The 15,000-nt window shown below is 43.5% G+C and overlaps 1 protein-coding gene across 1 annotated transcript in view; it reads left to right on the top strand.

The window, feature by feature from the left end:
• Positions 1–15,000, top strand: part of zgc:174164 (uncharacterized protein LOC570656 homolog) — a 68,095-nt gene that overhangs the window by 44,979 nt on the left and 8,116 nt on the right. Inside the window, exons 17-19 of the mRNA XM_063218960.1 lie at positions 1,204–1,387; positions 1,747–1,833; positions 8,363–8,468. Coding sequence (XP_063075030.1) covers positions 1,204–1,387; positions 1,747–1,833; positions 8,363–8,468 — 377 coding nt within the window. The remainder of the gene's footprint in view (positions 1–1,203; positions 1,388–1,746; positions 1,834–8,362; positions 8,469–15,000) is intronic.

The following is a 15,000-nucleotide window of genomic DNA, read 5'->3' as shown; positions in this document are numbered from 1 at the left end:
AAGCACTAAACTAGGAACTGGAATGTCAAAATTCATCCTATATCATTCCTGACTCCACAGGGGGTGCTGTGGCGCAGCGCGCCAAGACAGGGTTCGAATCCCGGCTCGGGTCATTTGTCGAACCTCTCCCCATCTCTCTTCCCATTCGATTCCTGTCCACCTCTCATACTATCCTGTCATCAATAAAGTCGAAAAAAGTATCTAAAAACAAAAAGAAACAGACACAGCCATCCCTGCCCGGTCTCTCTCTCCACATTCACCTCCTGTCGCTCTTCACTGTCCTGACAGAAATAAAGGCATTCATTAAAAAATACATTTAAAAAACATTCCCGAGTCCAGTCATTATCTGGATCACCACCAAAATATAATCACTTGTTTCTTTGGTAATTTCCAACACCACAAAGTTTCATCCAAATCTGTTCATGACTTTTTGAGTTATCCTGCTGACAGACAGACAGACAGACCAATGCGACCGAAAACGGCGGAGGAAGCTACAGTATGTGCTGTCTGATTTGGCTGCTTGCTGCCATAGTGATCTTGCATAGTGATCTAACACTTACCGTAATGTTGCTATAGCAATATAATATCATGCTTTGCTATAGCAATATAATATCATGCTTTGCTGTTTTAATCTAGCCTGGTCCTGACCATCCCATAATACTACCATTTCCATTTCGTATTCATGGTCTGGACTCTGTTTGATCTGACGCGATTGCAGGAAGCAGGAAGGACATTTCGGAAAAATCAGGATTTCACTTATAAGTTATTGAACAAACATGTCTGACGTCTATCTATGGCGATGTAGGACCGTTTAACAGACATGTCTGACAGAACATCCTACCGTAGGATAAAATTACAATGTAAGACAGTTTGTCAGAACACCGGTGAAAATCCTACCGGTCAACATCGCTCCACAGAGGACATGTACCAGACGTAGTGCGGAGCCAAGTGTCTTGGCGGAAGTACGTAGGATGGCGCGCTAGGCTAATTTTATGCTGTGGTTGTTTTAGAATATTCATGTGGTGCGTTACTATGTTCTGTTGTCAGAAATGTGATGTCAGTGTTCTCTTCTCCCCTGTGATGTTTTGTGTTGCTATGTTACTGTCGTGTCGCCATAGGAACGTGATGTGCGGTAAGATCCAGTGTACGGGGTTCGACTCTAACGACCCTCCTCCTCGCTATGTTACTGTCGTGTCGCCATAGGAACGTGATGTGTGGTAAGATCCAGTGTACGGGGTTCGACTCTAACGACCCTCCTCGCGGCGTCACCATCAGCATCGAAAAGCTCCAGGACGACGTCATCTGCAAGAACGCCGACTACAACCTGGGGACCGACGTGCTGGACCCCGCCTACGTCAACCAGGGATCCGTCTGTGCATCGGGGAAGGTGTGTGTGTGTGTGTGTGTGTGTGTGTGTGTGTGTGTGTGTGTGTGTGGGAACAGAGGTCTGTGCCCCGGGATAGGTGTGTGTGTATGTGCGTGTGTGTGTGTGTGTGTGTGTGTTTGTGCATGTGCGTGCGCGCGCGTGTGTGTGTAGGCGTGTCTGGACTTCAAGTGTGCGAATGGCTCGGCTGTAATGTGTGTGCGTTTGTGTGTGTGTGTGTGTGTGTGTGTGTGTGTGTGTGTGTGTGTGTGTGCGTGTGCATGTGTGTGTGCGTGTGTGTTTGTGTGTGTGTGTGTTGTGCGTTTGTGTGTGTGTGTGTGTGTGTGTGTTGTGCATGTGTATGTGTGTGTGTGTGTGTGTAGGCGTGTCTGGACTTCAAGTGTGTGAACGACTCGGCTCTGCTGCAGGACTCCAGCTGCACGGCCACGGAGACGTGTCACGGCAACGGGGTATGACATCACCATGACATCATCACCATGACATCATCACTATGACATCATCACCATGACATCATCACTATGACATCATCACTATGACATCCCTATGGGCTTATTTTAATTGTTAACACATTGAATACCGGCAGTGTTTAGGGAATTATGTCGTAGAATACTGGTGTTCTAAAACCTTTTTGACATTTTTTGTAATCACAGCATATTATATGATAGGGCCACTGAAACATGTTATGGCTTGTTTGAACGTGGAGACTTTTCTCTCTTAGTGGGTGAAAAAAACGTGTTTCTACGAGTTTTTATTGCAAGCAAACCCAAGTTAAACCAAGGCGGATATCCACCGAATTCGTCAAGAAACGGAGATTTTAAGGTTTTTGTGAAAAATGCCCCATTTCAGAATGTCACAAGTTTAAACGGGGACCAGTGCCTTTCATGATATGAAATTGGTACAGGCACTATCAATGAGTGGAGGTGCAAAACGCACACCAGAAACAGAGGTGCTGGCAACCAGTAAATACACTTGCAGGAGGAGAGAAGTGCCGCACACTCTCGAGTTAAATAAACAAGTTGAGGAAGGCCGACAGGCCGAAACGTTGTCACATTAAAAACTTTTTTATTTAATTCGAGAGTGTGCGGCACTTCTCCCCTCCTACAGGCATTATTAATCCCATCACAGTTGGGGCAGAGAGAGTAGAGAGAGAGAGGTTCCGTTGGCCCATTGTTTACGGGTTCTACTATTGCAAGGCAGATCTAAGGACTGTTCTATTCATTGTAGGAGCATTATGACACGCCCCTTTAGGCAGACCGAAACCTGGTCACGTTAGGTGCCCATAGCAACCTATTAGGGCTTCCGCACACCGGCTCCAACAGTGCTGAGCACTGCTGGGCAAAAGTTCTATTTCATTGTTTTCAGTAGAACCCCGCACACTGGCACCGATGTCCGCGGACATTCGCAGATGTCGGATAGCAATTAGAGACAAGTTCTATTTTGTCTGCGCCGGCCATTGACTATCAATGCTATGTTTGTGTGAAATTTGGTTTGGGGGTCTGGATTATGTCGGAAGCAAAGTGCGCCGCAGTGCTGTCGGAGCCAATGTGCGGCCGGCCTTACACGGGGACCAGTTCCTTTTATGATATGAAATTGGTACAGGTACTATCAATCCCATCACAGTTCGGGTAGTACTATGTTAGGTGCCCTTAGCAACCTATTACCAGAGATTCTTTAAGTATATAGAGATATGCCAATGTAATACAGTAGGTTGCTATGGGCACCTAACATGACACGGTTCCGGTCTGCCTAAAGGGGCGTGTCATAATACTCCTAGCATTGAATAGAACACTCCTTAGGTCTGCCTAAAGGGGGATTCCCCCCTCCCCCTTGCAATAATAGAACCCAGAAACAATGGGCCAATGGAACCTCTCTCTCTCTCTCTCTACTCTCTCTGCTATTACATTGGCATATCTCTATATGCTTGCAGAATCTCTCTACTCTCTCTGCTATTACATTGGCATATCTCTATATACTGGAAGAATCTCTGGTTCGGGTGCTGTTTGCATCTAGCGCCGCAGTGCTGTTGGAGCCAATGTGTGGCCGGCCTTACATTGGCATATCTCTATATACTTGAAGAGTCTCTGGCTGCAGCAGTCCCAGTGTGGCGGGCCTTACGTTGGCATATCTCTATATACTTGAAGAATCTCTGGTTCGGGTGCTGTTTGCATCTAGCCAAGGCCCCGGCCAGGATCCAGCCTCCGAAAGTTTTACTCAGCCAGACACAATAGGAATTTGCTCTCTCTGTATATTGCATGAAGGAAGCACCAGAGAGTGGGCACCAACCGTAGACTACTAGTAAACAACATGGACTACTAGTAAACAACATGGACTACTAGTAAACAACATGTACTACTAGTAAGTAAACAACATAGACTACTAGTAAGTATGCAACACTGGCTACAAGCAGGAATCTTGATGAACAAGACGGCAGCATCATAGCTAGCCCACCATGCCACAAGTTTTTAGTGCAGTGTTAATTTCGTCAGCTTTTTTTGATTTAGTCTTAGTCTTAGTCACAATGACGAAAATCAATTTTAGTCTTAGTCATATTTTAGTCATTGGCTTCCCAATTTAGTCTTAGTCTTAGTCAAAATGACGAAAATCTATTTTAGTCATAGTCAAATTTTAGTCATTTTCGTCAACATTTAAAATTTTAGTCATTTTAGTCAATATTGTGGTGTAAAATAAATAACCTACAATGGCTATTGTTATTTCAGAAAGTATTACTAATATAGCCTATTGCAGCAAATATTCACCTTGTTACTTGGTCATTTTCCACCAAAACCCAAATCAGTCATTTCAACATCATAGAGCAAAAGAGCATCGCGCGCGCGCACACACACACACACACTTCCAGGTGCAGGCTGCTCTCTCTCTCTCTCTCTCTCTCTCTCTCTCTCTCTCTCTCTCTCTCTCTCTCTCTCTCTCTCATGCATTAGAAGCTGCTGCATATTATTTGATTTTGAGTTTGATCACGGAGGAAGCTACATGCTCTTCTTCACCTGACCGCGTGACTTAAGCCTGCAGATTGCCGGCAGTGGGAAGACCAGACATCCCAAGTCTCCATGAAGTTCAAGAAGTCTCCCTGATAGTGGCTTCCCGATGACCACGAGTTAGATAAACTATTGCTGATGTTAGACTATGCAAGTTAGCGGTTTTTGTTTCCAATTGGCAATGCGAGCAGAGAACGATAATGACTCATGCGGCATGCGTGGAATAGGCTTAAATAGATTGCGCGAGCACACTTCGTAAGCCCTGCAAAAGTCAAAGGAAAAATAGTTAGGCAGGGGTATGCAGACTGGACGATAGAAAGGACATGTACATACAAATATTTAAACACTAATGCTGTTTTGTTTGTCGGGGGGTGTCGAGGCTCGATAAGCAAGACCCTGAAAAGAGTTTTTGGAACTTAGGAAGACACTGCAGACGCATGGAAACGCTGTCGACTCCCTTTGGTTCTTTTAGCGTTGCTCTCGACGAGAACAAGTTTCAAATCTCAACAGTTTAAAACTTATTAGCGATCGCCCATCCATTGATTCTTTTCAAAACTACGGTAGACGTGCCTCTGTTTAGACAGGCCAACTTTCCCCCAGCTGGCGCGCGCTCCCGCGGTGACTGATTTAAATACATTCACAAATCCGACCTTCATGATTTGCTTGCGAACTGCCTACTCATGTGGTTAAACAACTAATATAGCAAACATTACAAAAACATAACAGACAACGAACGCCGGGCAGCCTAAGTGAAAAGGAGAATAGTGGAAGCTCGAGGTGGTTTAACATGACAGTATCAGAGGAGGATTGGCGAGACGACTGTCATTACTGCAGAAACACATGTCTTCGTCATGGACAAGAGGGTTGTTGAACATGTTTCAAAATTAACACTTCCCTCAACGTCGGCTATTTTATCTCTTTCTCTGGGGATGTTTTAGGACCTAAACTCAACTTAAATGGACTCACTGAACTACTAGGCTACAAAACTACTGACTGAGCCGCGCCATGCACTGGCTGGCTGCCAGCAGAGACACGCGAGGCAACAGCGTGAGCGCAACAACCTATGAAGTTCAAGACACTTTGGCCTATTACAATTACAAATTAATTATAAATGATTATATTTTTTAATGTCCATTCGTCCATGGCTTGTAAATTTCGTCTCGTCTTAGTCTCCTTGACGAAAATATTTTTTATTTTCGTCATATTTTTATTCGCTGGAGGCAATTTTTAGTGCGTCATCGTCTCGTCATCGTCAAGGGAAAAAGGGGCGTTGACGAAATATTTTCGTCATCGTCGTGGTTGACGAAATTAACACTGGTTTAGTGTTACAGAGAGAGTAAGGGCATCAACGCAGGGTGATCATAACGCAGCCTCATCAACGCAGGGTGATCATAACGCAGGGTGATCGTAATGCAGGGTGATCGTAACGCAGGGTGATCGTAACGCAGGGTGATCGTAACGCAGGGTGATCGTAACGCAGGGTGATCGTAACGCAGGGTGACCGTAACGCAGGGTGACCATAACGCAGGGTGACCGTAACGCAGCCTCATCAACGCAGGGTGATCGTAACGCGGCGTCATCATCGCAGGGTGACCATAACGCAGGGTGATCGTAACGCAGGGTGACAGATTGCAGGTTAGGCTACTGGTATGGTTACTGTTCTTGGGTTGGCTTGGCACAGACATTGTTGTGATTAAAATGTACAAATCCCACAACACAAGTTTTTGACGGACGGCCATTTTTGTTTTAATTTTTTATTAATAAGCATTGAAGGCCGTAGATTCCAAATGTAACATTTAAATATAAAAAAGTATTTTTACCATTTGGTATTCAGCGCATGGGCGTGAAATATGTGCTTTTACGTACTTGGTATTCAATGTGTTAATAGCAATATTAATGAAGATGATTAATTACCATCATCACTATCTTGTGGCTAATCGGACTCTCCTGCAGGCGCGGAGTGGCCATCGGGAGATCGGGGACTTGTCCCGGTGGGCCGCGGCCACGAAATATATTACAGCGGCCGCATTATGTTCTCAGCCGGCCCCAAAGTATTTAGACACTTTATGTTCTCAGCCGGCCCCAAAGTAATTCTAAGTTAGAGCGAAGATTAACTAACTACAATTCAGTTCCCATCCAGTGAGGACTTGACTCACCACTATATATACCGTCTACCCGACCGCAATACCTCAGTGACGGTGTCAAACAGTAAATTGGCCACACCCCTTCTCTACTGATAATGTTCATACACCGTAGATCGCGGAAGTTTACTAGATCTTAGTAACATAGTTTCGTTTTCAGTATTTCAAGAACCTGTGATATTTAGATTGGTTACCAAGGAATGGAAATATTAGTAAGTTGTGATTTATTTTCCGATTTCCACACGACATGACAGTTTACAGTCTGCCACTCCAGATTCACTTGTTCTGTGGTTATTGACTTGGGTTACGAACAGACTCCACCAAGTGGTAAGGAGGTGAACTGCAGCTAAGCAGGAAAACACGTTGTACATGTTTTGATGGCATTGGTTTGTTAGAACTAGCGGTAGGCCTATATCTCCTTACAGTCGAAATAATGTTATATCATACATATATTTATATGTGGCACATTTAGGATGTAGCCTATGTAATGTCTGAAGAAATGGAACAAAATAATTATCACACAAGATTCTAATGTGAGCAGTGCTGGGTGTGTAGCCTAAACTGTGGATTAAAATGTAATTGCAAGAAACAAAGACATTTGCTGCGACGAAGACAGCGTTTTAAGGTAGGCCTACACCGTTTGGTTATTAATTTTGTTGACTTATGGTTGTGCTTTGAAGTAGCCTAGGTTTGGCTTAGTTGCTGCATGGTGGGTTTATTGCACAATGTAGACAGACTTTTTGTAAGCTATAGCCTACTCTTCTAAAAATCCCCACACTCAAAACTTTGTGCCCGTGCTCATCCTGTCTTCCTGTTAAAGAGTAAAATTCTAATAGTAAGAGTCTAGGACTTGAAGTGTACTAGTGAGTACCTTATCTTTTATTGTTTTTTTGTGAGTTTACCTGGGCTTATATCTAGGTCATAGTGGGAGCTACCCCACTTATGCATTTTTGGTTTGTGAATTTTGTTTCTTTATAACTAGTGAAAGAGGGGCAATTACACTGTTTTATTTGTTTTACTATTGAACCTTTTTGGTATTAAAATAAATACTTCTATTTTTAAATATCTTATAGTACTTGTCAGACTCCACTCACTTAAGGTAACTGCATTACAGCAGAGGTACACATACTTGCACTCTAGCTCAACAGGAACCCACTTTGGTCCGCTTATTTATCTGAATGGTAAAGGGAGGGGCTACATAAATGGCTTAATACATAAATGGCTACATAAATGACTCTTTTACGATATTTCAATTGGCCTACAAACTGTCAAAATGACAGTGGAGTGCACATTTTCATGGAACAGTAGCGTGATGTAGCCTAACCTGCAATGTTCTATGGTGAATGCTTTGGACTGTGATGATGGCTGTGTAGGCCTATTTCATCAAGTGTAGGCTACAATTCTCCACTTCAGGTTGATATTTTGACAACACTAATGTCCACATGTAGTAGACCTACGACTGCAGATTTCGTGTTTTTTGTCTTTTTGGTTAGGGAACCATGTTGTTCGCGTTGTTGTTGTTGTTGTTTTTTTTCTTGGTGTTGGTGGAGGGGTAAAAAGGGCCGCTAAGGGAAGAATTCTCCCGGTGGGAATACTCTTCCCACTCCGCCCCTGCCCTCCTGCACATGTAGAGGTGTGTTTGTAATAATGATAGCATTGATAATCATTACCTCTGTAAATGTGTGTGTGTGTGTGTGTGTGTGTGTGTGTGTGTGTGTGTGTGTGTGTGTGTGTGTAATAATGAGGCCAACTGCAACTGCAATGACAAGTGTGTGTGTGTGTGTGTGTGTGTGTGTGTGTGTGTGTGTGTGTGTGTGTGTGTGTGTGTGTGTGTGTGTGTGTAGGTGTGTAACAACGAGGCTAATTGCCACTGTAATGATGGTTGGGCTCCTCCAAGTTGCGATCGGGGGGGCCGAGGAGGGAGCCTGGACAGTGGACCCGCCCAGATTGGTAAGGACACACACACACACACACACACACACACACACACACACACACACACACACACACACACACACAGACACAGACACTGACAGACACACACTTACTTACACTTACACAAACACACACACACACACACACACACACACACACACACACACACAGACACTGAGACACACACACACAAGCACACACACACATACACTCACACTCAGATACACACACACACACACACAGACACACACACACACACACACACACACTAGGGTGACCACCCGTCCCGCGTAGCGCGTGCGCGTACAGCGTTTCAAGCCCAAATCATGCATCCCACGAATTGACCGTTTGTCCCGCATAATGAAGTGTGTCGAAGAAGAAAAAAAAAAGTCTCTCTATCCCTGAGACCTATAGGCAGTCACACGAAGGTTGCAAGACCCACCTTCATCAAAGCAAGTCAGAGGTGGGATATAACTTCGTTCTTATCGCTACCTTTTAACACCCATGCCCTAGCAGCAAACTGACCGATTCTTCCTTTGCGTTCTTAAGAGAGCTAACCGCGAATAGCGGCAGTTCTCAATGGTAGCATGTCATTTTTCAGACGTTTCTTTGATCCGACACATCAATATTCAGAAAATTTGCCATTGATCCTACAGCCCATTAACTCGAAATAATTAAATTAAACCCTTAAACCCGCTCAATGTTCCGACCAATGGCTGTTTGGGGTTGGTCGTCATCCCAGGTCGTATGTCCTGCTTTTCCCGGTGCCAAGTAGACTTCAGCTGCATGCGCTGCGACGAGCACATAGATGCCGTCTGAGTCTGTCTTGCTGTGCCCTTACCAAAACCATCCCTAAACATAACCTGTCAGTAGGCTATTGCAATGTTTCTGAGTTTTAAATTTGTGCCTTGACCAAAACTTTCCCTAAACCTAACCTGTCACAGACAGCTGCATGACCACTGTGCAGGCTGTCAGAGATGACGGTGATCTAAAGCAGCTTTTGGTCGGAACATTGGATTGTCGGGACAAAGGGTTTCATTTTATTGGTAAAAAGTTATCTGAGACTAAGTGCTGTAGGATCAATGGGAAATGTTCGGAACATTGACGCATCGGATCAATGGTGCGTCGGAAAAACGAGCAGACCCCGTTCTTAATACCGATGCGACACACACATCGCAACGCCAGGGAATTTAGGCTGACTTTTCGTCCAGTTGGGAGAGTCTAACAACACTGTGCCACCTTAGATCAATGTGAAAACAGACACTAGTTTATGACTTTTGCAACAGAATGTAGCAGAAATGTTATCTAATTATTATTAATGCTACATGTAAATACAAGCCGTTTCCCCCTCACATGCCGTGATTCACAATACAGGACTAGATATTGTATTTCAACTACACGGTGCCACCCTGCATTCATTACAAAACCCCCTGGCATTTGTAACAGAATAAACATAAGAGCAGGAATAGCAATGCCAGCCAAGAATTGCTAGATCCAAATGTTGAAGTGTTTTCCCCAAATGCTGTGATGTTGTAGGTTTCTAAACGTATTATTGTAAAATGTAGCCTACAGGTCCTTAAAGGTGTACAAACTAGGCTATTATGGGTCCTCATAAGCTACCAATTTTGCACAACTGCACAGATGCACAAGGTGTCTTTTCAAGAGACTGAAATTATGTTCACTTATTGTATCACATGGAGGTCTACTGTGTAGATTGTCTAAATGTGTTGCCTATAGCCTATTGGTTGATACATTTATTAGGGATGTGGGGGTTAAGTACTGATTACATTTGATAGGCTACTTAATATTTGCAGCATTTAGAAGGAAAAAACTGCACATTGGTTGCACAATATTATAATGTCCATATGCGCAATGTTTAGGTTAATAGGCCTACCTGTTACCTATCTGTTACAGCCATTTTGCTATTTTTTATGTTTTGGCCTTATAAGATAATATTTTGGGTTAAATATAAGATATTTGATTATTATGTGGAAGATTAACCGAATGATTGTGGATGGATTATGTTTAGTTTTTGTTTTTATGTTTATTACTTTAAGTGACGGGTGACCTTTTGGGATGACGTCATATGTCATATGGCATTTAGTCGGGTTTTGGGTTGTGTTTGAGTTGAATGGGGAAACGCAGCCCGGTCTGTTACATTATTTCGACCGTACTCACTTAATTACATCACTATTTCACCTTACTTTCATTTAGTTGGACTGTCTTCTTTATTTTAATTGAGGTTTCATTCATGACTTTTTACCATTCTGACAACAATAAATACTTTTGCACCGTACGATTGAGGAGTGCGCGTACTGAAATCCCAGCCGAGGCCTAGTGCTTTTCCATTCCTTGGACCATCGAAAATTGGACTCACACTATCCATGCCTTGTGGCATATAAAGCCCAAGATTTAGGGGGATAGGCCTATACATATACGTATATATAGTGCGAGTGCACGTGCACGCCAGGGACGGTCCCATATTGTCCCTCAAAAGCATACCCCCTTGGACTTAATAGCAGGTGGTCACCCTAACACACACATATGCGCACACACACACACACACACACACACACACACACACACACACACACACACACACACACACACCACACACACACACACACACACACACACACACACTCACACACACACACACACACACACAGATACACACACACACACACACACACACACACACACACACACACACACACACACACACACACACACACACACACACACACACACACACACACACACATACACACACACAAACACACACACACACACACACACACACATACTGGCACACAGTGAGGCCTTCTCCAGAAGCATTTCGATGTAGAATGAAAAGTGTGGAGCTAGTGTGTATGGTAAATGAGAACCAGACTGAGTTGCATCTCAAGCGAGTGGGTATGTTTAAAGGGACACTGTGTAAGATTTAAAGTTATTTATTTCCAGACTTCATGCTGTCCATTCACTAAAGTTACCTTTTTAATTAATACTTACCACCACCATCAAATTCATTCAAGTATTCATTATGACATTTTCAACTTACAGTACTTTACTGCACCAGGGTTGCATTTCTGGAAAGTGTAGTAGTTAGCGGTTAGCAACTTCGGTAGTTGCCAATGCATTGCATTGCAGCCAACAAAGTAGCTAACATAGTTAGCAACTACGCTTTCCAGTAATGTACCCCAGGCCCGAGTTGCATCCCGAGCTAGTGTGTACGTTTCAGAATGCCTAGTGTGTATGTTTAAGAATGCCTAGTGTGTACGTTTAAGAATGTGTAGTGTGTACGTTTCAGAATGTGTAGTGTGTACGTTTAAGAATGTCTAGTGTGTACGTTTAAGAATGTCTAGTGTGTACGTTTAAGAATGTATAGTGTGTACGTTTCAGAATGTGTAGTGCATGCTTGTCCAAACTAAGGCCCGCGGGCCAACTCCGGCCCGCGAGCCCGTTTTTATTGGCCCGCAGCAGATTTTTAAAATGTGATTGAACATGGCCCGCACATTACATTTGACCTACATTGTAACTCTGTTGCAATTCTGATTTTGAACACCAAGTGGCGCCACCCGCTAAAACTTCTCCACTTCCACCTGGCTAGTTGTTTCTTGCTTGTTAGTAGTCCTATCAGAGAAACAAGGGGAAATGATGGTTGCTAATAAGTTGCTGCATCCAAAGGAAATATTTTGGCTTGACCATGAGCAATGCCTTCTAACAAACACAGATGAACTAGTTTGCAAAATCCTGTGCATGGGAACCATTGAGAGTAAATGATGGGAACCCAGACCTGTTCACGGCAGTTCAGGATGACAGGCTGGGAACTAAAGCATGATGCTAAGATATTTTTCAAGTTTCAATTGGGGCCGGGGTAGTTTGGGTACTTTTTCATCACTTTGTTAAAATAAGATGTAATCGGCGGTTTGGTAGTAATGATATTATGGCATTGTTATGTTAGCGCCGTCCGTCACCAAATAATAGGAGACAGTTACGGCAACAGCTGCTTATAAACACTCCAAACTTAATTAGCGGTTAGCGTTAGCGATTGCTTAGCACTTTTATTTGTAACTTTCACCCACAGTTGGAATAGTATCATGCTGTACTGTAAGCACATTTCGCACAAGTGACATTATTTTTTGATTGCTTTGTGAATTCATCCTGTTAAATTGCCTCTTTGGCTGTAGCAAGTTAGCTAAACATGCTAGGTTACGACAGAACTAGCTCATTTAAACTGAGGGAGACACACAGAGAAAGGTGCCTTTTTGTTTTCATCCCTGCGTGCGTCTGAGAGAGAGAGGCACTTGATCTGATTGGATCAGCGCGAGTTTCACATTAACCCATGAAGTGCCGGGGAACAGCAAGTAGTGGCTATAATAACAATTAAAGCCGCGAGCGGCGATGACGGGCCCTCGCACCTACGGCTCAAGGTGGGGCATATCTCCCCATCACATCCTGCCCAAAACAAAAATGGAGTCTCTACGACGTTCGGTTCACGAGATACAGCTATTTCAGAACTACACTTTTACTGCAGTTCATTTGCCTACCACATGGTGGCGCTATATCAAGTTGCCATATTAGGCATATAGAAGAAGTTTATATTCATTATATTAATGAACACATGTGTTTGCACTGTTTTATAAACACTGCAAACTAAAATGGTGGCCAACTTCCTGTTTTAAAAAGAGGTCCAATTATCTCACTTCCTGTTGGGATTAGCCTTGCCACTGTATGACATTTTTTGTTCGTCTTAGTAAGATACACATCCAAAAAAAAAAATGGAGTCCGTAGCTTCAAGTTTATTCTGGTCCTGCCCTATAGACCCATGACTTAAGGGGGCGCTACAGAGCCCATAAGCTGTCTTAAGGGTGTGGCTTGTTTGGAGACGTACGTGCTGCCCTACCAAACACCTGTGCAAAGCAACGTTGAAAGATATGCATGGCAACCCCCTCAGAAAGGGCACATTAGAGGCACATTTTCTGTAATTTTTTCATCAGACTTCATCAAACCGCCATATTGTTTTCGTACAGCATATTGACAATTCCTTCGCAATATATCATCTGCAATGTCTTAAGATTATTTACAAATTGAAACGAAATTGAACAGTTGTATGGTTCAGGACAAGTACATCAAAGTTCATGGTATGACAATTTTGTCGTATGTCAAAAGTTGCATTTCAAGTCCAATTACCTCACTTCCTGTTGGGTGTGGCCATGGCATCCTAAAGACTTTTTTGATTGGCCTAGTGAGATACACACACACACAAATTTTGGAGTCCGTAGCTTCAACTTTATGCCGGTCCCACCCCATAGGCCCATGACTTAAGGGGGCGCTACAGAGCCCCTGTGCTGGGTAAGGGGTGGGGCTTGTTTTGAGAGGTACGCTGTGTCCTACCAAACACCTGTGCAAAGCAACATTGAAAGATATGCATGGCAACCCCCTCAGAAAGGGCATAGTGGAGGCACATTTTCTGTCACTTTTTCATCAGAATACATCAAGCCGCCATCTTGTTTTCTTACAACATATTGAAAATTCCTTCGCAATATATCATCTGCAATGTCTTAAGATCATTTACAAATTAAAACGAAACCGAACAGTTGTACGGTTCAGGACAAGTACATCAAAGTTCATGGTATGACAATTTTGTCATATGTCAAAAGTTGATTTTCTAGTCCAATTACCTCACTTCCTGTTGGGTGTGGTCATGGCATCCTAAAGACTTTTTTGATTGGCTTAGTGAGATACACACACAAAAAAAATTTGGAGTCCGTAGCTTCAACTTTATGCCGGTCCGGGCCCATAGGCCCAGGACTTAGGGGGGCGCTACAGAGCCCATGTGCTGAGTTAGGGGTGGGGCTTGGTTGGAGAGGTACATGCTGTCCTACCAAACAACTCTGTGAAGCAATGTTAAAAGATATGTATGGCAACCCCCTCAGAAAGGGCACAGTAGAGGGACATTTTCTGTGATTTTTTCATCAGACTTCATCAAGCCGCCATCTTGTTTTCTTACAACATATTGAAAATTCCTTCGCAATATATCATCTGCGATGTCTTAAGATCATTTACAAATTGAAACGAAACCGAACAGTTGTACGGTTCAGGACAAGTACATCAAAGTTCATGGTATGACAATTTTGTCGTATGCCAAAAGTTGACAAAAGTTCTACTTTAGCTCCAATTACCTCACTTCCTGTTGGGTGTGGCCATGGCATCCCAAAGACTTTTTTGATCGGCTTAGTGAGATACACACACAAAAAAAATTTGGAGTCCGTAGCTTCAAATTTATGCCGGTCCCGCCCCATAGGCCCATGACTTAAGGGGGCGCTACAGAGCCCCTGGACTGATTTAGGGGCGGAGCTTTTTTGGAGTCCTTCGTGCCATGATACCGAACACCTGTGCCAAGTTTCGTTAAAAGTTACGCATGGCAACCCCCTCGAAAACGGGCCAACGTGCGGTAAGAAGACAAATAATAATAAAAAAAATAAAAAAAATAATAAAAAACATTGCAAGAACAATAGGGCCTCGCACCCTCCGGTGCTCGGGC

Source organism: Engraulis encrasicolus, chromosome 2, assembly GCF_034702125.1.
Source record: "Engraulis encrasicolus isolate BLACKSEA-1 chromosome 2, IST_EnEncr_1.0, whole genome shotgun sequence".
In the NCBI taxonomy this organism is placed as follows: domain Eukaryota; kingdom Metazoa; phylum Chordata; class Actinopteri; order Clupeiformes; family Engraulidae; genus Engraulis; species Engraulis encrasicolus.
The sequence above is the reverse complement of the archived record's forward strand: the minus strand, read 5'-3'. Positions and strand labels throughout refer to the sequence as shown.